This window comes from Sodiomyces alkalinus (assembly GCF_003711515.1).
Source record: "Sodiomyces alkalinus F11 unplaced genomic scaffold SODALscaffold_9, whole genome shotgun sequence".
NCBI lineage: Eukaryota > Fungi > Ascomycota > Sordariomycetes > Glomerellales > Plectosphaerellaceae > Sodiomyces > Sodiomyces alkalinus.
The window spans coordinates 333,890-358,353 of record NW_021167087.1 but is presented as its reverse complement, the minus strand read 5'-3'; the positions used below and the strand labels follow the sequence as shown (position 1 = coordinate 358,353).

Genomic DNA, 24,464 nt, shown 5'->3' with positions numbered 1-24,464 from the left:
TGGTCCGGACGGAGATACTCGTGGAGCTGATGCTTGAAGTGGCTCAAAGATGGTGTCGCAAGATGTATTCGGCGCACCAGTAGTAGTTAGGCAACGGAAACAGGCGGAAGAAGAATCAATATGCGCCAGATGTGAAGGGGAAAGCCGGTGTGGTGAGTGTTCGGAATTCATAAACGGAGATTTGATGTTAGGGCTCGCGATTATTATATTCTTGTAGGATTTAACGGATGATGACAGGGACGACAAGGGTCAGTATACATCATACAGATAAGTGGAAATAACAACGGCACGGCCTGTGCGTTGGTGAACACGAATGAAGGGTATCCGACGGCAAACGAGTTGGGAGTCGACGCGGGAAGCCAAGATCACGGGAAATGTTCAACTATTTGCTCTACTTCGTAGTCGTTAGTGCTCCCTCCGAATTCTGTTGCCCTGGAGGTTTGTACCTTAGGTACCGTGTGGTGCGGCTTCTACCTGAGGTATCCATAATCACGCCGTACTGTGTAATACGAAGGAAGCTTGGCTGTATCTTGACCAATGTGTTCCTATATTTTCGCCGCATCAGCGAAGTGCCCGGTACAAGACTAGCCACAGTGTTTACGTAGTAATGAAATTAGTATGGGCACTGTGGAGCTACCGTTTTAGGTACCTTTCGAACACCTTACTAAGAGGTACCTATGCGAACTCAAGAGTCGTGTCACAACGGCCTTCCCAACGGTCTGGTGTGCTCCATTGTTCTCGTCAACCATCGAGTACAACGTAGGTACGTTGTACCGAATGCTAGCATCTTCGTACTTCGTATATACCTTAGGTACTTAGGTGCTCTCGATACCTACCTAACAATAAGATAAGACGACTTTTGAGAATTCAAGTGGCTATGTCAAACCCCGAAGCTCCGAAAGAAATCAGTCAGTCTGCAGGGAGCAGTTTTGACACTTGAGATAATCGTCGTATATATGGTATGGATGTCTCTGTCTCCGGAAGAATCTAGTAGCTACGCTACGTACCATGGATAGAAGAGATAAGCTAGCTATCCCAGGGTAGGTCACATGACCTACCCCACAGCCTGCCGGATTTCATACTAAGCTCGTCCTCGAGCTTGACGACATAAAAACCTCCTAAACTAACCCATACTCCTGATCTTGCACTCCTCTTACCATATACCATAACGCTCATCGTACACCAGTATCCGAATAATACTTCATTCCCTTTTCAGTCCTCCAGCTATAACCGATACCTGTGGTATACCGGCGCCGCAAGCAAATCAAGTAACCCGGCGTCTTCCGTCCGTGTAGTTTTCACGACTCTCAAGTCCACGCCTTCAGTGGTGACCTCCTAACAGTGACCGATCAAATGTTTCGGACGCAACGTCACCGGTTTAAGGTGGTTTATATATATCTTCCTGCATTAGTCCTTCTTCACCTTATCCAGCGGTCCCTCTAGCTTCGTCATAACCCACCACGAAACTTCCGACGCTTACTAGTATAACCGAAATAGTCCTAACCAGGTAGGATCGAATGTCGAAGTCGATTTATCGCGCTTATCCGCAAACTCCCACACGTATATATCAGGTTTCAGCTACTCGGCAACTTTAGTGAGCTTAATTTCTTCCTTCTCTTATATCCTTACATTAAAACGGTTTATTCTCTATCGCCGCTTATCTCGAGTCTCGATCGTCACGCCTAACATCGCGCAACTACGGAAGCTATCCAAATCCAACGCTGATTCCAGGGATTCCTGTAGCTCCAGCACCTTCGGCAAAGTGCCTCCGCCGTGTCGGCCCAGTGCTATCGCGAGAGTCTCTTCACCATTATCGCGGTATTCTTATACTTATTCGAGTTCCTCCTTATCCACGGCGTCATCGCCGTAAGATAGAGAGAATCCCAGCATCGCCTCCGCAGGCGATATTCCAATCGATAATACATACCTCGCATTAATTTTCTACGGCATAATCGGGATTTCGCGGTGCCATCTCGTCACGTCTCCACGCCTTAAACCATCCGATGATTTCGACACCGTATACTTTCGCATCTATGCTTTGACCAGTTTCACCGCACTCTCTGGGAGTCTAGTCGAGCTCGGGTGAGACACTAGTCCGAAAATCATTCGTGTACCGTGGTGTCCGGAAACGGCTTCCATGAAGGCGTTCTTGAAATGTGAACCATTATCTGAGTAAAAGAACTTAGGCCATCCGAAAACGGGTGCCATTCTCTCCTGCAGAGCCTCGTATACTGATGGAGCGTCGGCTGCCTTCGTGGGATACAGCAACACAAAACGCGTTAGGTAGTCAATTAGTATCAAAATATACTGGTGCCCGTCTGCTGAATAAGGACTTATCGGGCCTATGAAATCCATTCCCACTAACTCCAGCGGTCCAGACACTATAACCTTCCCCGGCGGCAGTCTTAGGACTCTCGGACCTGTTTACTAGCATATAGCGCACGAGCGGACGTAATCCGTTAAATCCTCCACTCTGCTCGGCTAGTAGTATCGTCCCTTCAAGTTCGCCAGCACGATATTGATGCCGTAGTGTCCCTTAATATCGTGAAATCGTTACAGGAGCTTCGGCATATCCGACGCAGGTATGTATTTCGCCAGCGACTCGTCCCTTTCCACCTTATACAAGTGAATGCCGTAAATATAGTACTTCCCGCTTATGTATTGGATAAGTCTCTTCTTAGCTCTCTTTTCGTGTTCGCAGCTAGCGGGCCCTAGCATAATACGTCGTATAATACTGCCGTACCACACCTCTAAGTCCTAGTGATTTAGGTCTAGAAGGTATCTTAATAGTTCGTGTCTGGCCTCTATCGAGATATCCATAGGCTCTGCGGTAACTCTTAGAGGTATAGCCCGTCTCTCTAAGTCCCTTAATATAGCTAGCAGTGTCAGGTGTATCGGACTTAGCACCGGATAGCTCTCCGCTCGTAGCCCTATTTAAAAAGAGAGCTCGACCCGAGCTAGTATAATAACGTTCAGGCGTCCGTCCGTTATCGAGAATTCGGGTGCCTCTCGGCGCTATAGTAAACGAGGTTAATCTTATACATGAGTTAGCATGCGACTTAAACCGTCTGCGACCTTAATGATCTTTTGTGTGTTCGGTCGATAGAGATAGTGATAGTCGAACTCGGTCAGTTTCTTAATTCATTTTAAAAGTTTCCCGTGGATTTCTATGACTTTATATATTAACTGTATAATACTAAGATAATCGGAGTAGACTATGATTAGCGTCGGACTATATATAGTAAGCTATTATGTTTCTTATAGTGCTCTTAGCACTATAAGCGTTTCTTTTTCTAGCAAGGAATATCTTCGTTCGGCTTCACCTAGCCGAAAAGACATAAACTGAATAACTCTTACCGCGTCCTAATTCTTATCTATAATTTTGGTACCTGCCGGGCATCCTTCCAGTTACATAAGAACCGCACCCAGTCTATATTCCGACGCATCGGCCGACAGGTGAAACTGCATATTATCCAGGGCTCCAAATACAACGTTGTCCTGTATAGCTCTGCATAGCCTTTGCAAGGCCAGCGTCTATTCCGGTCCCCAGGTCGGCACTAGTCGTCGTATATATTTCCTCCGAATACTTAGCTTACCCAGAGGAGTAAGTGTTGGTCTGTATTCGAAAAATGCTGATTTGATAATATCTTCCTACCCGGCCCTGCCGGGAATATACTTTCGGAAAGGTGGTATGCACTATAATAATGGTTATATCTCTTCCCACGACGCAGGGGGCGTTTCACCGAACCGCTTCGTAAAATCGAGGAACTTATCTCTGTGCTTATGTCCTGGGCGGATTTTCCCGTCGTAAATATAGGTGCTGATAGGGTTAAGATAATTAAGAAAAAAGTGACACTTCTTAGGCGCGAGCCTAATCGGTCCCAGTATCACCCTCGGAAAGTAGTTAACCCATAAGTATATAAAGTGTATAAAGAAATCCTTACTGCCTATATTATAATCGTCCACGTAGATAAAGAGATTAGATTCGAGTTCCTTTATATAACCGAGTATAGAAGGATAGTACGTATATTCCCTAGAGGTACTATCGTCGTCGTCGAAGATATCACTAAAAACCATATCGCCGTACCGAGCGTATATACTCGGCGAACCAGAGAGTCCCTATAGCATTCGGTTATAATACTATACGCCGTTCGGTCCTATCACTATAAAGAGGTGCTTGGAGTCCGGGTGAAGTTATATACCCTAAAATCCGTTAAAGGCGTCGTAACTCGAGTATACTATAGGGCGGCCTTAGTGCACCGAGTCCAAGTCGGTTTTAAGGTTATGGCAAGGATAAGCAGGACGCTCAGAAGCTGAGTTAAAAATCCTGAAATCGTGAACCACTCTAAATATATCCTTAGAGTAAAGCTTAGGGGGGAAAAGTATAGGCGCTACCCACTAAGCCTAGAATGCTTTAGAGATAATACCGGCTTATTCCATCTAGGGCATCGCCACTCTGGCGAAGTCGCGTTATCTTCTGCCGTAGCGTCACTATCTCTATCGTGATAGTGGTTTCGTCTCTTCTTTTATCGTGATTTCGTGCTAAAGTCTCTTCGTGACCATAACGTCGTCCAAGGTTATAGCAAACGTATCTCTATAGGTGTATAATAAGGTCTTCACTAAGTCCCTCTTACCTAGGGTATCTACTATAGTCCCGATATTAATATTACTAGAGGTATACCACGAATCGATTTCGGATAACGGTGCAGAGGTTAGATTACGAAATATATAGAGGAAATCGAATCGGCAGGGGGACCCCTTAATTTCCGAAACTCCTATATAAAGTGGAATTTTCGCTCGGGAGCATAGTTTCGCGCAACGATATTCAGTTAAAGGCTCCGGTATACTTAATAATACTACCGGCAAAAGTACCTCTCCTTAGTCCTAAGACGTAAGATCCTTCCAGTTATCTATCGTACTATATTTCTCTCTGGCTTTATTCTCTTCTTCCAGCGCGGGAAGATCGTTCTGTTATATAGAGAAGATCCCTTAAGCGTATAGGGCAGTACTCTAGGCGTCCAGAGTCCCCGCTACCACCGCTTCTTATAAGTTTTACACCCCCATAACAGGCGGGTGCTCGGTGGCGTTATATTCTTACCAGATCTTCAGCCCTAAATATATTCTATCTTCTACAGACGCGGCCGTAGCCTCACGTCTCTTTGCTTAACTCCACGCTAAGCGAAAACAGGTATGCTCGGGGGTATTTTATCGGGTCTATAAAATAGATAGTAGTTAGGGAAGGTTCTATAGCGTTCTCTCGTGGTTAATCTAATCGTTCAGAAAAGCCACCAATTCAGGGAGACTTTAGGGGTCTTCTTTCTCTTCTTTTTCAGAGAAAGTCAATATATTATTGGCAGATTTCGTCCGCCTATATTAGAGTGTATCGTGGACTATTCTTGGAGTTGCGAGGCCGGCTATGTTTTCGTTTAGTGAAAACAAAACGGGACGAAGTGTGCTTATATTAATAGTGATTTAATAACGAGAGTCTTTTTAATAATAATAATGATACTTCTTAATTCTTCTGATAAAGGTAAACTCATGATAATAAATATGAAAAATAAGAAAAGAAAAAAAAAACTATCCCTAGCTCGAGTGTCTCCAGAGCTGCCTATCTACCCTTATAACTTATAAGGTTCAATATATATACCTCCTGCCTGTTTTTACCAATACCTTTCAATCACATTATAATACCTTAATAGGCTCCTTACCTCCTTCTCTCCTTACTGTCTATATCACTTATATACAGATACGAATATCTCCTCCCCCACTCTCCACTACTATTCTGAATCTGCCTATCCCCGGTCGTGATATCCTCACGCCAAATTCTCTATCAGATATTTACTATTTCTAGTCAGAAGTTCCTCCCGGCTAGCGGCTAAGGTGTCCTCTAGTTTCTTAAGAATCTTATCGTCCTAGTCGTCGCTAGAATCATCGCTATTAATATCGCTCGATTCCGCCGGGACCTATAGAGGATATTCGGAAGCATATTTCTTAGCTGCAGGTCTGCCCTTAACCTATCGGGGCTATACTATGTCCGGTTTTATATAGTAGTTACGTGGACTCGGGTGAATAGGTACTAATTCGTAATATCTATATACTCCCCGAACTATAAGACTCTCTCTATAGTGATCCACGACCGCCTATATTCTACGGTGCTATTACTTACCGAGTAGAATATCCCACTCTTCCGAGTCGCCGAGGATAAAAGCTTAAATAATACTTAAAATTCCTCTAACCATAAGTTTAAGGAGATAAAATTCAGTGACAGGCATCATCTTATTATCTGCTAGGCGAACCGTGCAAGGAGTTTCCAGTCTATAGATAGGGAAGCCGTGTTTCTGCACGAATAGACGACTCACCGCCTCTATCGTAGAGCCAGAATCAAGGAGAATCAGGTCCGAATAAGTGTTTTTAAAGTAGGCGAAGATATACGCTAAAGTATTCGGCACCCTCTCGTCCATTCCGTATACATAATCCTTATATTCCCGGTTCTTTAAGATAATTTCACCGGTCGGCTACACCGATATACAGGAAACACAGAGTGTATTCGTATTCTTCTTCCATCCCGCTCAAGCCCGGTTTACATCTCCCCGTCCATCGCCGCGGGAAACCTCTATCTAAATTATATAATATAACTCAGCTCTTAGTAGTGGGGAGGCCTGAAGTAATTACATAACGCTTATTATAACTTATTATTTTACTAGAAAATCCGTTATCGAAAAAGGAGCTCCTCCCGAGACTTTTATCCCTCGAATTAGCTTAAGTCCCCGAAAAGTGTCTTCCTCGCTATTCTTAGCACCTCTTCCCGGTGCCAGAACTTGTCTTTCTCTCGCAGATGATTCAGGAAACGGTATACTCCACTTAGCCGGACGCGGAGGTAGCGGATTTAGTATCTAAGGGGGTTAGAGAACTGTCTCCGGTTTATCAGCTTTATCTGCTATAGTTAGAGCGGGAAGGTATCTCTTAGATCTCTATATCGGGTACGCTAGCGGTCGCGGCGCCGGCTTTATATAAAAGGATTCCCTATCCTGTTATAGCGAGGGAGGATATATTCGTTAAGGCTTAGCTCGCGGGTCGTTTATATCTCCACCGGGTTCGTCCGAGTCCCTCTATCTCTTATTAACGAGTATATCCTATATATCCGGGTATCGCTCTAAACCTGAGTACTATTATCTAAGGTCTTCTTTATATCCCTGGATAGCTATGACTTTATTCTCGGAGTAGGCTTACTCTCTACGGGTATATACCGCCGGGGGGATTTCAGCGAGCTAATTAGTGGAGATCGCGTAGCACACGGAACCCCTAGCGCTATCATAATCGCTAAGATCCTCCACCTAGGCCCCTAAAAAACGCTCGTATAGCTAATTAATATTTTGGAGAACAAGATAGACTAGAATTTATCCCGGCTAAGCAGGCTATATTAGTCTCGGTTCACCTTACCGAGCTCTCTTCTCGCGTATTTTCTTATCCCGAGCCGCAAGCATTTTATCTCTCCTCGCCTCCTATATATCTCTCCGCTACTACTACTACTCTCTAGAGCCTTTATTAGGGCAGTCTCGGAGAAAGTATCCCTATCCGCCGTAACCGAAGTAGAAGATCTTATCTATATTCTAAGGAAAAAAGGGGTTATTACCGCGGGGCCTATTAGAAGAAGATAAGGCCGACGGTGTAGTTAGGTCGAATAACTTACCCTAGGCTTATCACGCGGACAGGCCATTAAGCTTATATACTAGTGCTTCTATAATTCTTTCTTAAGTTTCGCTGAATTTCTTAAAGAATTCCCAGTCCTTATTCTTCGATATAGACTCCTCGAGTCCTTTATCCAGCAACTCAGATATATCATAGTATCCTTTCGCGACCTCTATAATCGTGCATTTCACCTACTCGAAGGTGACCGAATCCTTTAACACGCTATAACTCGTTTTGCCCGAAGCCGCTAATCTATCTTCCACTCGCTCCCTTAAGTGCGAATCCACTTTACTATCCGCTATATATTCGTAGAAACGACCTATAAAGATATAACGAATCTCTCTCGATATTAATTGTATATTTAGCTTTATCGCTCGCTTTATATAATCTACTAGCTATTCTCCTGTCTTTCTCCTAAAGTTCGTCGCCTCGACTATAGCCTGCCTATCCTATCTAGCCGCGTCGTTCTTAAATTCCTTCTAGAACTTTGCCTTGGCGATACTCTAGTTCGTCCGGTCTATTATGTCCAGACTCTCCTACTAGCTCTTCGCTCGTCTAACAAGGTGAGTACGTATAAGTCTTAACTTTTGCCTATCCTTAGCTTCTTATCCTACTCCTAACCTTTCCGAGATCATATTCACTATATCCTCAATATTATTAATAAATTCGGAGGAGAGATATAAATATCCCGTGCCCGAAAACTTTGACACGGCTATATTCATATTCTCTATTATAAGTCCGGGAGAAGGAAGTAGATAGTTTGACTGTGTACCTGGGAAAGGCGTCTATATGGTTAGAGGAGTATCTGGTCTTATATCTACGAGTGGGGAGGAAGTATAAACTAAATCCACCTATTCTGAGTTAGTTAATAACGGGAGAGAAGCCACTATAATCAGAAAAGGGCTTATAGGGGAAGTAGGGAAAGGGTTTTCTATAGGTCTATCTGTATTCCTAGATATAGGGAAATATAATAGAGGTCGTTCCGAGGCGTCTAGCTACTAAGCCGGGACACTAAGAGATTATATCGGAAACTCTTAAAAGGCTCTTAACCCAGGAAGAGTGTGTCTAAATAGTATAGGGTGAAAATATAGTGCTTTTAAAATAATCTTTCTAAGTAATAAAGGGTATCGGAAATCTTTCTGCGTGTCTTTATATCTAGAAACAGGTATATATGCGTTATCCCGGAGAAGATTTCTTTCTAAGAGACGTAATTCTCTATCCCGCTGTATTTATATAGTAGTAAGACGCGGCCACGTTATCACTCGCACCGTTAAACCTTCCTAGCACTCCTGCTATAATTATCGCTTTCCTTTTTCTTCTTTTTCCGCTTACTAAGTTTTATCTTCTAAGTAGCTCCTATCTCGTAAAAGGTACTAGCGTTATCGCTGATACATGTAATTCTAGGTCTCGACCTAAGTCTTAGGCCCTCGACCCTTCCCCATGCATAATACATCCGGATATACCTCTTATTCTTATCTGGATACTCCTGTATCGTGAAGAACAACTTCTATCTTTTATTCGATTTCTCGTAAGTGCTGCCTTCAACGGGTCGGTCGTTTCTCTTTTCGATATCCTGTTTATTTCCTTATTACTTAAGGAAGATAATCTAAGTATGCCAGTGTTTCCTAGAGGTATCCACGATTCCTTTTTTCGTATACTATGTACCTGGGGACCTCCTCTAAGAAGTATAGTGCCCGTATTTAGACTTATAACTCTTCTTCGGCCGGAAGAAGTTCGTGAAGAATTCGAAACGCGTCCTAAGGTCATTTCTTCTATTCATTCTATTACTATTATATAAGTTTCCTTCTTATCGGTTTCTCGTCGCGATATCGCGGCACGGTTCTGCGTATCGGCCTTTTCCGTCTTCTCCGGTCGGGGAAATCGGTTATTACGAAGGTGATTCAGGTATCGAAAAGTTCTCTTCACTTAAAAGGGAATATAATAACGACGATCTCTTCAAAAAGCAAAAGAGAATAACTTAAGCTTAACCAAAATAATATGGTTGACCCTTATACTGACCACTAAATTAAGATAATCGTCGTATATATGGTATAGATGTCTCTGTCTCCGGAAGAATCTAGTAGCTACGCTACGTACCATGGATAGAAGAGATAAGCTAGCCATCCCAGGGTAGGTCACATGACCTACCCCACACACTCTCGTCAATGAATCGACACCAATCAAAAACGGCTCTGGTCTCCCCGGACATGTCGACTGTTCTGTGCTAATCGGGCCGGCCTATGTGGCTCAGCCCAAGAGCCAAGCACGAGCCTTCATCGCCGTCTAGTACCTTAATAAGGTACCTTAGATGAAGCCCCAATAATCGAATGCATCTCCGATAAGATCGATCCCCATCTCACGATCCACCTCGTGGACGTCTACTTCCACTTCCCTCCTCACACTGGATCCATTTCCTCCGGGAAAGTCGAATATGACCCAACACCAGCCTGCATCCCTTCGGAGCTCGTTACGTCCATCGTGCATCACGCGGACATCTTCCAACGACAATGTGGTCCAACGAGACGAGGACGCACAACGTACACCAACGAGGCGTGCTCCAAAAGACAGCGGGTTGCCTGGTTGGTGACGATGATTATATTTCCTTATATTCCCACTTTCATCACTCTTGATGCCTACGGTGATATAGGACCAAAGAGGTAGGGACGAAAGGAGGGCGACCTCCCGAGTTGTTGATCGCCACACACGGAGAATGTCAGAACCATGGGTGCACACGCCTGGGTAATCCGGCTCTTTAGCTAATGGCCCTTGGCAGAATGCTACGCTCCCATCAACATCACCTCTCCAGCCCTGTGCAGTTTGTGTTTCCATGCTTTTTCCTTTTTTTCTTCATATTTTTCCGCCTATCCGGGTCGTCCATACCTCGAACGCGCATGTGGCTTTTCGTTTCCTTTTTCTCTCTCTTTTTTTTTCTCTTTCCGGATTGGCGTGACCGGTGGGAGATTCCTTTCATTGAACACCTTGAACACCGGAGCGTTCGCTTCAAGAGCTTCATCACTGAATGGTCTGCCCAGGCCGAAAGCCGGAAGCCGGAAGCCGGAAGCCGGAAGCCGGAAGCCGGCAGATAGATGCGCCCGTGACAAGAATGAAGAGACCCTCAAACGCCAGGCGTCTCTGGTGTAGTCAATGAGATGTAGCGGCTGATGTCAGTTCGTTCAAACCTTCTTCTGTGTCCGAGGTGTCCCAACTGGGACATCGCCAGGTAGGCGTTGGGGTGTCGTCTCGTCGTCTTTAAATGGTAAGAGCCGCTCATTTCGGGTCGCGAGGGTGGGTGTCTGTCCTTCTTCAGTGACGGGACCTGCAGAATCCTAGCACGCAGTTCGAAGTAACCTTGCATTTATCCTAATAGGACCCAGAGGGGCTCAGACATGCCCTCGCAGGTAAATATCCCCGGATGGCTGCCGGATGATGATGCCTGACATCGACACACTGACATGCTCTGCCTACCCATTCGGACGACTTGTCAACGGACAAATCACCCTGACTGGAACCAATTCAGTCCACAGGACACATGTCGCCCTGTGAACATATTCCCCCACAATGAATACGAATGTCCCAGTTCCTGAAATTATTCAGTTGAACACCGCAGCATAATCTACCTTGTTCGGCGTCGTATTATCAAATCGCGGGGTCGGATCATGTTCCCACGTACGGATATATCACGGCCTCAAATAAGAAACCCCACGTCCATAATACCATTCTTCGAATTCACCCGCTTCTTGGGGTTGGTCCGGGGCAGCGGGGGCCCCTCTCTCCCTGTCGCCTCACGGAATCGGCTCCCCGAACATCCTTTTCGGCACCTGTACCATACTAACCCTTACGCGTCGCGGTTCACCGTTGGTCCCCGTCTCCGCCCCGCCCCGGTAGTGGGAGGCGGTAGTGGGAGGCGGTAGAGGCAGCATGTCAGACTTCTGATGCCCCTCCTCCTCTGTGTGGTTAATATATGCTCCCGCAAATTATTCCCCGGTCGACCAGGGTACCGTCTACAGATACAGCTAGAAGTTTTTTGTCACATTTGCCGGGTGTGGGCCTGTAGAAAGAGAAAGGGGGTGAAATCGAAAAGTGATCCTTTGGTTCTGAGTTCCTTGGTCCTTGATGCGGGAGACTTGGTTGCCCCATCCAGCATGACCAGGAGCCGGGGACTCATAGTCGCAAGCGGATGTATATAATGAAGCCGATATCCTACCCCGTCCTCCCCCCCCCCTTCCCCGGCGGAAGGCGCCTTTTACCCTCAGGCCTCGCTATTCCATCCTCCCTGGAAACGCTACCCTTCTACTCCTAGCCTGAGTCCGATCTGTTACGAACATGGCCAAATCTCGTGCTCTGCTCGCCGCGCTTGGCGGGCTGGCCATGGGCGCTGCCGGCGTCCAAGCCATGACCATCCCCCGGTCCAGTTCCCACACCAAGATCCTACGGCAAGTCGAGGACGTCCAGGACGAGTACGACTATGTCATCGTGGGAGGAGGCACGGCCGGCTTGACTGTTGCCGACAGGCTCACTGAGAGCGGCGAGTGTAAGACACCATGAAGCCAAGCAGGCATGGCACGTACCATAACAAGGAAAGCTCACATCAATGTTCTTAGACACCGTTCTCGTCATCGAGCGAGGACTCTTCGGTAGGTTTTTCTAGTTTTCTTTTGTTTTTCTTCCGTGGCTGCACCCTTTTCTTTCCCATTACATGACCGGAAGACTTCTCCCTTCTGAACAACATTCGCACAGGCAATGACAGCTCGGTCAACAACGTCTCTGGCGGTTCTCAAGCCTACCAGAACTCGTCCTTGTCCTTCAACTTCCCCTCCGTGCCTCAGGTGAACCTCGGGAACCGGGTCACCGGCGTCGTCGGCGGCGTCATGCTCGGCGGCTCGTCCGGCGTCAACGGTATGCAGGTCCACCGACCCCAGAAGGCCGATATTGACCGCTGGGGCTCTTACTTCGGGCCCTGCTCGGAATGGAACTGGGACAACCTCCTCCCGTACTTCCGCAAGGTACGTCTGTCCTCTGTCCTCTGTCTCCCTAATTTCCTTTTTTTCTTTCCGGCTTTCGGGTTCTCTTTCTTTTGTTTATTCGTCTTTTCATTTTGTTTATTATGTACCCAGCAATGAAATATGATCCGACAGGACAACTAACACCTGACCTAGTCGTGGCGGCTGCACCCCCCTACACCAGAAATGGTGGAGCAGTTCAACATCAAGTACGACACGAGCTACTGGGGCGGAGAGGACGACGGTGGCATTCACGCGTCTTTCCCTACCTTCCACTGGCCGTTCATGCGTACGTATTTTCTTCTTCTTCTTCTTCTTCTTCTGGCCTCCCCAGAAGCCCATTTGCAACCCCAGGTTGATCGCTCGTATACTGACTCCTCATCACAGGAGCCCAGATGGATGCGTTCGCTGACATTGAGGGCATCGAGTTCCCCGTCGACTCCGGAGCCGGCGACCCCGGCGCATTCTGGTACCCTGCTTCGTTCGAGCCCACCCAGGTGCGTCGCTCGTTCGCCATGAGCGAGTACTGGGCCGGTAAGGGTAACGCGCGCGACAACTACGAGACCATCCTGGGCCACAGGGTCGTTCGCGTCCTTTTCGAGGACGAGGAGGCCGTGGGCGTCGAGTACGTCGACTCCAACTCCAGGGACACCTCCCAGGCCAGGACCGTCCGCGCTCGCAAGGAAGTCATCATCGCCGCCGGTACCATCTACACCCCGCAGGTCTTGCAAGCTAGCGGCATCGGCCCCCGGCCTGTCCTCGAGAGGGCCGGCATTGACGTTTTGGTTGATCTTCCAGGTGGGTAGTCGACATGAAGGCGATTTCCCTTCTAAGTCGTTCAACATGGAACCGAACTGGAGGTTATCGTTGAGCTGACTTAATTGTGCAACCCAGGTGTCGGAGCCAATTTCCAGGACCACCCACTGGGCGCGCAGGCTTTGTTCTACTGTAAGTGGTACCTGAACAATGCCCGTCCTTAGACTGGGGTTACGGGTGTCGCGTGAGCCTCAAGACTGACGATTATCTTGACCTTAGTCACAAACTGGAACTTCAGTCCTAACCCGAGCGATCTGCAGAGTAACGCGACTTTCAGGGCGCTGGCGGAAGCTGAGTTTGCCGCCAACCGCACAGGTAATGAATCGTATTCCCGTGTATGAGAACCCGGCTTAAACTGACATGGTCGTCGTTGCTCTCCTTCGCTAGGCCCATTGATGATCGCGTCTGGCAACGCCGCTGCTTTCCTGCCCTTCCCCGTCGTCGCCCCCGAACGATTTGAGGCCATCGCGGCTGCATACGAAGCCCAGGACCCCGCTGCCTACCTCCACGAAGGAGCGGACGAGACAGTCGTGGCAGGCTACCAGGCGCAGAAGTCCCGGCTGGCCGACGCGCTGCGGTCCATGGACGCGGCCAATTACAACCTGTTCATCCGGGGTTCCCAAATGGAAGGCTCGGTGGTGTACCTGCACCCTCTGTCGCGTGGCACCATCGAGATCAACGCGACGGACCCCTACTTCGGGACCCCGGTGGTCGACTACCGCGCGCTCAGCAACCCGGCCGACATCGACATCCAAGTCGAGTTTATTCGGTTTACGCGGCGCTACTTCACCGAGACGAGGCTAGCACAGTACGGCCCCATCGAGTTCAGCCCTGGCGCACAAGTGACGAGTGACGAAGCCCTCCGCCAGGCGGTCCGTTCCCAGGTCAGCCCGACCACGTTCCACCCTGTCGGCACGGCGGCCATGATGCCGCGCGAGCTTGGCGGCGTCGTCGACGAGAACCTCCTGGTCTATGGCGTTGAGAAGCTCAGTGTCATCGATGCCAGTATCCAGCCTGAACTGCCTGGCGCATACACTCAGCAGCCGGTTTACGCTGTGGCTGAGAAGGTGAGTCGTGTCGTTCTCTTCAGGGCAGAAGAGTGTCCCCCCCCCAATTTCCTTCCCCTGTTCCTCACCCAACAAGCCCCACCCTACCGCACAGCACAATCTGTCGAGAAAAGATGAGCTTGATGCTGATGTTTATGCGTGGTCTAGGCCGCCGACCTGATCAAGGAGCGGGCTTGATCCAAAGCGTTGAAGACCCAAGATCGATGATAGCCGGGGGTAGACAGGGTTCCTGTAGCGGAGCCAAGATAGAGAGACGTTGGCGTGATAAAGGGTATTTGCCGGCAGTTTATATGCGAACCGAATGAAAACCAACGATATTACCCTTATCTTGTAATACTGCCCCTTGGGTTTTTTTCTTCTTCTTTTCATTGCCGCCGATCAGTCTTTCATCTGCCTGACATTCAAGTTGACTCTCTTGTTTGCCATCCAACCCTTCCAAGCCTCGTATCTGCCATCCTCCTCGGCGGGCCAGTCACGCAGAAAATCGGGACAGGTCCCCTTGAGAACCTTGGGGACGCCATGCCAGGCAAAACGAGCGTCTTGGGTCATGTAGATGGCGTCTCCCGAGCGAAGACGGAGTAGGAGGTAAGGTTTTTGCTTTGTAGCATCTTCGTGTCTCCCGTCCTTCTGGGCCTCTTTGTCCTCCGAAGCTGAAGCGTCGATGGTTTCGTTGGGGGCAATCATGAAGAGGCCGTCGCAGCCGAGACTGACACTGATGAGGCCGTTGGAAGACTCCTCGCTGACGTCGCGGTGCATCATCATGGTATCGCCTGGGTTGTAGAAATTGACGATGGCGGCCTCGGCACGGGTCTCAGGGAAAAGTGTCTCCAGGAAGCGGGCGAGGTCGGAGGGGAAAGCGCGCGGCTCTTGGCCCGGGTAGACGCGATTGGTCCAGTCGTATTGGCCTCCTAGAGTGACCCAGTGGAGGCGTCTGTCGAGAACCTGCTTCATGGAGAGGGGCTTGTGAACGGAAGGATCCTTGGGTGTGAAGATTGGGGCTGAGTCAGGAGGATAGGAGAAGAATGAGAGGCCTTGCTGATCACTGCCCTCGGCGGCTTGCTGAGTAAGTTGACGATAGGGTAGTTCATAGTGAAGGTGCATATTGGTTTGGTGGTGCGGGATGCTGAGGTCACGATGGACCAGGAGAGACAGTAGAGACTTCTGAACGGGCGGAGGGACGAGGTTGGGCACGATCAGGAGACCTTTACGTTCATTGCACCACAGTTAGCTCGTCGTGCGGAAGACGATATGTATGTATGTATATAAATATAAATATAAATATAAATATAAATGTAAATATAAATATAAATATAAATATAAATATAAATATAAATATAAATATAAATATAAATATAAATATAAATATAAATATATATATACATAATGTGACAAAAAGCAGACGAGAGACGCACCTGGTATTAAGGGGTGGTATAAAATGGGAGTGTCCTGCACCGAAGAAAGATCAAGAGAGCCTTTGTGGATATGGGTAAAGGCGTCGGTCATTTGCTCGGCGGTCATTGTCCCAGCGACACGATATTCTTTCCTCTGAGATTCTGATCTAGGATCATCGATGTCGGGATGATTTAGCAAGTTCTTATGTTCGGTCTTCGAATATGACTTCCAGGTTGTTCTGAGCTCATCTGACGGTTGCTCATGTGCGTCATATTGGGTGATGTCTGTCGCCATAGCGAGAGTGAGAATGATTATTGTATTATTGTGTGATTAATTGAATAGAATACGAGATGCAGTCAGAATCTTTGGGATACTTTCGGGATCGGATCTCTCAGGTTCTCGTGAGGTCAGGGGCGAACTGAGGTGAAACTACGGCGCGTGGTCTTGAGATGGCTTCTTTTCCCCCCCCCCCTTTTTTTCCCCTTCTTTTCTTCTTCTTTTCTTCTTCTTTTCTTCTTCTTTGTCCTTACGTGATGTCGTTGGGGAAAATACTGACCCCTCACTGTGGCTGGGCGCCATGAACCGTTGCCTATGATCCCCACTATCGTCAGCCACACGCCTACTGTATTCCAGGTCAGGTACGCGACTTGAACCAATTGGATTTTGTCGAATCGGAAGAAAAGCGTGTCTGTGGCTTGCCCTCTGTTACACATCAGGTACGCGATCCACGGTTGGGTCACAACACGCTGAAAGTACGAAGTGGGCAGGTACGGTTTTGTTTTTGTTTCGTACCTTAAAAGGGGAAAAATAGGTCCCCCCGCATCCCACTGTAAACAGGGAGTAAACAGCAACAGCACACGACAACAACCTGGGTGTCCAACCAGACCTGGGCCACATGCTATTTTTAATTTTAATTCACCCTCAACAAAAGCCCTGTCGGCCTCGAGACCATTGACCCTTGTCTTGTTTTGACATCTCACTTCTGCTTGGCCTCTACCCAGACCCGACATTCATCGACAACCAAGCCTCTACTAACCGCACAGCACAGCACAGCAGCCCCCGATTCCATTCTAGACAAAACATCGGTTGCATCCTCGATCTTATGGACTTCTTCCCGTGAACGAATCTCCTTTCATTTCCGATTCCACACAGTCTAACTTTCCGACGCGGGCCCCGCCGCTTTTGTGCCCCTCGTTTCCGTCTTACCCTAGACCGACTCGATTGTCTCCATCCCTAGCGAGCCATCCTGACCGACTCCGGTCCTCACCACCAGAAACACTCTCACCTTTCTCTCACCGTGGGACGCTGTCCGTACTGAGCTGGGCGAATCCTATCCTTTCACTCCATCTCCCGACGACCCAATATCTCCGTCGTCACCATGGAAAATTACCAGAAAATTGAGAAGATCGGCGAAGGTATGTTGCGAATGGAACTGCACTCCTCTCCCTTGCTTGGATCCTACTCCTCCACAACCCCCGGGGCGGGGTCGGTAATATCCATCATCCCTTCTTGCATTTCCTCTCCATCCAGTATTTTATCTCACTACCCATTCCACCCCATTGCTGATGCTGGTACAACATACCTACCGTTTGACGTGATCCTCGTTTCGTCTCCCATCCTCTACCGATCGACCCTTGCTAACCTCTGTTCCATTCTCCTACAGGTACATACGGGGTCGTATACAAGGCCCGCGATCTTTCCAATGGAGGCCGCATAGTAGCACTCAAGAAGATTCGTCTGGAAGCCGAGGACGAGGGCGTCCCTTCCACCGCCATCCGAGAGATCTCCCTCCTCAAGGAGATGCGCGACCCCAATATTGTCCGTCTCCTCAACATTGTCCACGCCGATGGCCACAAGCTCTACCTCGTCTTCGAATTCCTTGATCTCGACCTGAAGAAGTACATGGAGGCGCTCCCGGTTAAGGACGGCGGCCGCGGCAAACCCCTCCCCGACGGCGCTTCCGACATCCATTCCCGCCTCGGCCTCAGCCCGGCCGTCATCCAAAAGTTCATGTGGCAGCTTTGCGACGGCATCCGCTACTGCCACTCCCACCGCATCCTCCACCGTGATCTGAAGCCCCAGAACCTCCTGATCGACAAGGACGGCAACCTCAAGCTCGCCGATTTCGGCCTCGCCCGCGCCTTCGGCGTCCCCCTGCGGACCTACACCCATGAGGTTGTCACTTTGTGGTACCGTGCGCCAGAGATCCTGCTCGGCGGTCGTCAGTACTCGACCGGCGTTGACATGTGGTCGGTTGGCTGCATCTTCGCAGAGATGTGCACTCGCAAGCCCCTTTTCCCGGGCGACTCGGAGATTGACGAGATTTTCAAAATTTTCCGGTAGGCCACCCCCCCTCTTCTCCCACTTCCCCCTCATTTTTATTTTTATTTATTTTTTGCTCTCTTTGTCTTTTCGATCTCTCTCTCACGCGTACGTAGCACTCTTGGAACGCCAAGTGAGGAGGTCTGGCCTGGCGTCACCTCTTACCCCGACTTCAAGAGCTCTTTCCCCAAATGGATTCGTGACGAGAGCCAGCCTCTCTGCTCGAATCTCGACGAGGTTGGTCTAGATCTACTGGAGACGATGCTCATTTATGACCCTGCCGGGCGCATCTCTGCCAAGCAGTCTTGCAACCACCCGTACTTCGAGACGTACCCTGGCGCCCACCATAACACTAGGACCAACGGGTATCGTTAAAGAAAGAAAGCGACGAGCGACAACGCATACAGGATATACTTCTGTTATTCTTAATGCGACTCCGGCCAAGGGGTTTTTCTCTCTTTCTTTTCTTTCTTGGCCCCCGGACGACGTTGTCCCCGTCTTTACCCCTGCCGCGGCCAAATTACTATGTGTTCTTCGTCGATGGCTTTTCAGGATACCGTGGACTTCACTTGCTCTCCACTCGTATCCATTTACAGGTCTCCCATTAGGAGCCTACGATGAATTATATTTATAACCCACGAGGTCATATACGCGCGCCGAAGTAACGTCATCCAGGACGACTTGACGACGTGGAAGATTCGGATGTCAGCACACATCTATGATGGTGGTCATTTCCTTCCCATCACTTGTTGATTGGAAGCTCGCCCAGACGACGGCCCGGCGGAGATACACGAGGGAAAAGGCCGTCATTGTGACGTGGAATACCTCAGATGGCAGCCTGCACTCGGCCCCCTCTGACTTGTCTACGCATGCCCAGCTTGACCTCTTTTCATGACCAAACTGAGGAGGCTTGCTAGTTTACTTCTCTTTTTCTTCCTCTCTTGTTATTTTATTCCTGTCATGTCTGTAGCGGATAAATGAGACACGACGACGGCCATGGCAAGTTTAGGACATACTGCTAATGAACCAAAAAAGAACGAAAAAACAGACAAATGACGCTACTTGACCCTTCATCATGGTGACTGCTGCTAGCCTTGCGATGGCCCGACTTCTCCATGCTCCTGCTCCGATGACGCTAAGCCTACCTCGTCCGTCCCTGGCCCAACAACTCGGTCTGGTCACGGCAGGCTATGTGTGGCGGCCACATGGCAACGGCAAGCTCCATCGCCATGCCCACCCACAGTGGCGATCTGTCCCTCTCTTCCGAGACACTGGCTTCCTAAGGTGGTCCTTTGTGGTATGGCCCTATAAAGATCTAGTCTCTGTGTAGGCAGCGGTGTGTTGTCAACTTTTTGCGTCTCTGTCTCCATTTTAGGCTCAAACCAGTCCGGAAACGGACGAAGGTGAACCGCTGATCATCGTGATGCCATGCAGCCTAGGCCTATACCGACGAGGGAGTGGGGAGAAAATGGGGACGGTTCGTCGCCGACGTGAGTTGATCTGGGCCCGACTATCTGGTAATGTCCGCTTCTCGTCGAGATGGTCGAAGAAGTATAAGGGTAAAATAACGGGGATGGGACTTACCGGAGTGAGACATGGCACATCTGTCGCGTCCTCGACGAAAACGGGAAAAGGAAAGGAAGGGGGGGTTCAATCTCCTCTGCTCCTGTCGTCCCCATTTGGTTTTTTCTTTAGCAGACAGCCCAATGGTTCTTAGACTCGATCTCTCTGTCGCGGGGTTCTCCACCTTCTAGGCCATTTTTTGTGCTTTTCCTCGCAGTCGTGGCTCGCCTTGATGTGCGCCCGCTTTCGTCACCGGTAGTTGTGTCTCGGAAATTTCAAGCTCGGCGCTATGAGTTGTGTTACCGTATATTCGGGTCTGTATGTCTACTAGGCAAGGACAAAGAAAGACTGGAGGAACCCTGAGCCCTGCGATTCTTCTACCCCGGGTCTTACACGGATCGGTTTTCGGCGAACGCTAGGACATAAGGACAAAGTGAGGGGTTCGGATCGGAGTACGTGTAGTGAAGATGTGGAGAGGCCGAGATGCAAGTGGAGAGTCTGTGAAAGGTAGAGCTGAATGTGGAATCAGATCAGCCTGAGCAGTCATCAGGACGGTCTCGCCTCAAGATGGAACTACCCAGAAGTGAATGCAGGCAGTATTATGGGTTACTACCCTGGACCGTAGGGGTATTGCGTCTCTTGGCTCGAATTCATGGCCTGCTACTCAGTCCGCATTCCGGTTATCCCCCCATCTCTTACCTCTAGGCCTAAAACTCACTTCTGTCGCTATGAGATGACTTTACATTGCGCGGCTTGCGTTGTCGACTGTAGGAGATAAAACTGCTACATGACTTCTCATCGATTACCCCGTCTACTGCCTTTTTCAAAAAAGCGGAACAATCAGCAGAGTGGTAGAGTGGTAGTACACCGAAGAGACATATGGCTTGCGGGAAATGCTTCCAGAACAGTCAGGTGCAGGAGAAATGAAGGGGAAATATTATGTTTCTAATTAGGTAGTGTTCAGGCCGCCAAATTCACGGTGGCTCGAGGCCCCTTTCGATGGGAACCGGTGAAAAATGGGCAGCGAGAGGGATTATCGCAAGTCGAGGCGAATGGCACAGAGAACCCAGGTATTTGGTTCCGAACTTGGCAAGTTTGTAGTGACAGGTCAAGCGGAAACGCCGGTCTCCGGATCCGGTAAACGTATGGCCTCACCGACGTTTCCGTACCTTCTGTAACTGCCTGACGCTAATTCAAGCTGACACTTCCGTATCGTATCTCCGATTTTCTTCTGTCTTCAGGGTCGCTTGCCCTAGAAATTATCTCCGATCCATCGGATGTTCCTTAGCCACGGCATGGAGGGTTGGAGACTACCTTGGGTTCTAATTGTGACATCCCGGGTGGACGGACTGTGTTGGGGTAATTACGCCGCTGTATGACTGTTTGATGGTTGCCGCTGCTTCGCACACTGTTGGGTTTATTTCGACTTCCCCTGACAGAGGCCGGACGCTGGGATTACGTTGTTCCAGGGTTGTCTGCTAGCGGCCGAATGTCGCGACCTCTACTCGTCCTTTTCTAAAAGCATTTTCCCTGACACCCTAGGCGCGCGTTGATAGTTGCGTTCGAGATGAAGACTGGCCAATTTGACGCTGTATGGCAGCTACAGTCTTCCATGCGGAGGGAGGGGGTTCAAAGAGAAGATACGGGTCGCGAACTTGGGGTTAAGAGGAAAGTCGGGCTTCGTCGTCATGGTAATGTTACAGACAACGGAGGTCTGTTGGCTGGCAGACGCGTTGGATAATACATCATTAACATGATACGTATGACTAGGCGCTTGGTGATGTTGCGGTTGGTGGTTGGTGAAACGTACAGGCGCGCTTCCCAGTACCTATCCCTGTCCAATTGAAGCCAACCACGCCGGCATTGAGTAGGTTAGCCGCCGTTGGCCCCTCCTCTGCTTTGTTGTATGAAGCAAATTCGGCAACTCTCCTGTCATCTTATTATTTGGTATTCCAATGCGAAACGAAATTAGCACGTTCGCGGCCCGAGGGAAGTCGAAGTGATGGTTGTGCAGCAACGAAAGGGGGATGCTATCGTCGCGACCATGGTGGTGGCAGGTGCAACCCAGACAATAAGGGGTGCGGGTGCAGTAGGCGACCGCCCCAGTTTCATTCAAATTTTCGCGAGAGGGCGCTGGCAAGTAATAAGCCGGGCCACGAAAATGCCGTAAGGCGCAACAGACGGCTAACACGACCAAAAGGAGGGCCGGGGTTCGTCCGCGAAGCTGCGCCTCTTCATGCTCGTGAAGAAATCATGGAACAGTGCCGCGTTGCCTTCCACATAATCGATGCGACGAAGCCATTGTGATGACATTGCACCTTGACTGGGTCGCATACTACATGTACTCCGTAGTTCCTCGGATAACATCGTGAACCAGCGTTGTGTGTATCCATACATTTAGATGACATACTCTCCGGGACAATTCCTTCCGTGGACCGAGCCCCTCGGCATCGCCCTCCCCCGTGACGTTTGCCTACCCCGATTGAGGCCGCAAAGGTCACGGCAGTTTTCCCGGCTGCATTGGATTGGACCGCTGTTTTGGGTTTGTGCAGTGCCCGAAAGCAGTCGGGGCGTGTTCCGCGATGGTAATGGTTGAGTGATCAGAACGTATTAGCGCGGCGGTTTTGCTCATGCGGCAACGCCGCTCTGGGATGCTTTTTTTTTTTTTTTGGTGATTGGGGGGGGTGGACAGCGGCGAAGCCGGTGAGGAGTTTTTGCGCACACGTCATAGGGCTGAAAACGCTTGTCTTAGCCAGAGACGAATGTGCCGACACAATTTGTAAGATTGGCCTACTTCGTGTGGATTTTGTCATAGCAAGCTGAGAAATGGTATGTGTTGCATGTAACTAACAGGGTGAAAGAAGCGTGGGCTTGATGAGTTGGGTATCTCATCCGGATTCCTCGGTATCACCACGACTAAGCAACCCGCTCGGTGCTCGCTACGTTTCCAATCAAGCGCGGGAGGGAGCTTGCGGCCCCACCCCGCTTGCCGTGGGAGAGCCCAGATCGACGATAATTAAGGTACCATGTGTACTAAGGTACCTAGGTAATTAAGGTACGTGTAGGTCAGCTGTCAGCTGAACCACGCGACCCCATCTCACCGAACCGACGAACAAACATCTGATAAACCACTTGGCATATCGCAGGGTTAGGGGTCTGCTGAGTCACCGCATGTTTACTAATTAATTACCTTTCGCTCTCAGCTGTGCCAGGGGGTGCTGGAACGTCCCACAGGCGAGTATGCGAGGCGCAGACGGGGGTTCATTTGTCTCCTTTTCCTCGTTCCCGTTCCCATCGAACCACATACGTGGTGCAGCAAGTTACGAATATGTAGGCATCAGGTTCTCAATAGCTGCTCATATCCCTGCCACGTATCCAATCTTCGGACAAGATTGAACCTCGCTCTAATGAATGTCCTTATCACGCGTCCAACTGTTTGCCGAACCATGTCCAATGAACTCCTTCGTACAACGTACACCCTTTGGGATTCACCAGCCACAATCTATGCACCCCTGCCTCAGCCACATGACCAGTACGGAGAAGCAACTGTTTCGACATGTTCCCCTACGTCTTGATTCTTCTTCGTTCATTGGCCTCGCGTATTTCGGGGTGACTCGTCCCGTTGAGGTCTACCTTCCAACCAGAGCTTGTGTACGGCCTTGGCCCGGCGGACTTCCAGACGAATCCTGTATTCAGAGGGAAGTATCGATTTCGATTTGTTGCGTCAGGGAGGATGCTATATTTGTCCAACTAGCCTCTCCTTTTGAGAGGTTGATCAGGCTACCATCCGTTCATTTTCATGGCGGGTAGGCAGGCTGCAATTCATCCCCTGCCGGTGTTCGTAAGATTATTGCGTGTCCTAGCCATTCTCAATTCGGATATCAACTCACTAACTCCTTCCACGTTGTGAGGTGGTGGAGACCTGTTGCGAGTTGTCTTATGTGTCGACTGGAAAACGCGTGGGACGTTGATGTTTGCGTTGTATCCGTCGCCACCTAAGGTACACGTACACAAGAAAAAGCGGATTTACCAGTTTATGATGGATTTGCAGCGTGTGTTGGCAGCAACGCGGGCGAGAAGCTCCTCCGCGACATTTTGGGGGATTATTACTGTCCGGCACTTCGTACGGCATATGCAAGTCGTGTCCCACGACTCTTTCAACAAAATCCCACTAATAGGCGTTTTTGAAACGGCCATGGCAGGGTTGATCCGAATTGAATTCCCCATCGACTTATAAGTCCGTCCCCTGGGGATGTGGAACTCCATTGGTTTACTAGAGGATAATAAGTACAAGTCACACTGAACGCGCGAGGAATGGAGGGGTTATAAGATACACATATTTACATATTGAGGGTGGCAGCGATACGGCCCCGTTGACTGTCTGGCACGGAAACCACTACGAAGATATATCCCTCTCATCACCGTCGAAATCTTCAAAGGGGGTTCGACCGCTCTGGATCGGTCCGCATGGAATGGACCTTTCCGAAGTGCCATGGCCATGTATTCATATAATATTCCCAAAAAACGCATTCCGAGGACAGACAGTCAAGAGTGGGTGCCCGGAGGCCCCCGGCCGCGGGGGGCGGTCGAGGTGACATATGTTCAATTTATATGT

The 24,464-nt window shown here is 49.3% G+C and overlaps 4 protein-coding genes across 4 annotated transcripts; 3 read left to right on the top strand and 1 right to left on the bottom strand.

Moving 5' to 3' along the window:
* Window positions 1-12,012: 12,012 nt before the first annotated feature.
* SODALDRAFT_325596 (alcohol oxidase) lies at window positions 12,013-14,749 on the top strand (the record flags this gene model as incomplete). Its single annotated transcript, XM_028609996.1, has 9 exons — window positions 12,013-12,220; window positions 12,291-12,323; window positions 12,427-12,692; window positions 12,846-12,978; window positions 13,077-13,487; window positions 13,584-13,637; window positions 13,725-13,820; window positions 13,893-14,572; window positions 14,720-14,749. 9 exons carry the CDS (start codon window positions 12,013-12,015, stop codon window positions 14,747-14,749), a joined length of 1,911 nt encoding a protein of 636 aa, XP_028464026.1.
* Window positions 14,750-14,950: 201 nt separating this feature from the next.
* On the bottom strand, window positions 14,951-16,258 carry SODALDRAFT_341175 (hypothetical protein; the record flags this gene model as incomplete). Its single annotated transcript, XM_028613020.1, has 2 exons — window positions 14,951-15,774; window positions 15,985-16,258. The coding sequence occupies 2 exons, from the start codon at window positions 16,256-16,258 to the stop codon at window positions 14,951-14,953; spliced, it is 1,098 nt and encodes a 365-aa protein (XP_028464025.1).
* A 1,084-nt stretch (window positions 16,259-17,342) lies between these two features.
* Window positions 17,343-18,661, top strand: SODALDRAFT_281942 (cell division control protein 2-like protein; the record flags this gene model as incomplete). Its single annotated transcript, XM_028608317.1, has 3 exons — window positions 17,343-17,379; window positions 17,628-18,303; window positions 18,403-18,661. The coding sequence occupies 3 exons, from the start codon at window positions 17,343-17,345 to the stop codon at window positions 18,659-18,661; spliced, it is 972 nt and encodes a 323-aa protein (XP_028464024.1).
* Window positions 18,662-19,361: 700 nt separating this feature from the next.
* On the top strand, window positions 19,362-19,701 carry SODALDRAFT_361989 (hypothetical protein; the record flags this gene model as incomplete). The annotated part of the gene is made up of 2 exons (XM_028614421.1): window positions 19,362-19,528; window positions 19,662-19,701. The coding sequence occupies 2 exons, from the start codon at window positions 19,362-19,364 to the stop codon at window positions 19,699-19,701; spliced, it is 207 nt and encodes a 68-aa protein (XP_028464023.1).
* Between the last annotated feature and the right edge of the window lie 4,763 nt (window positions 19,702-24,464).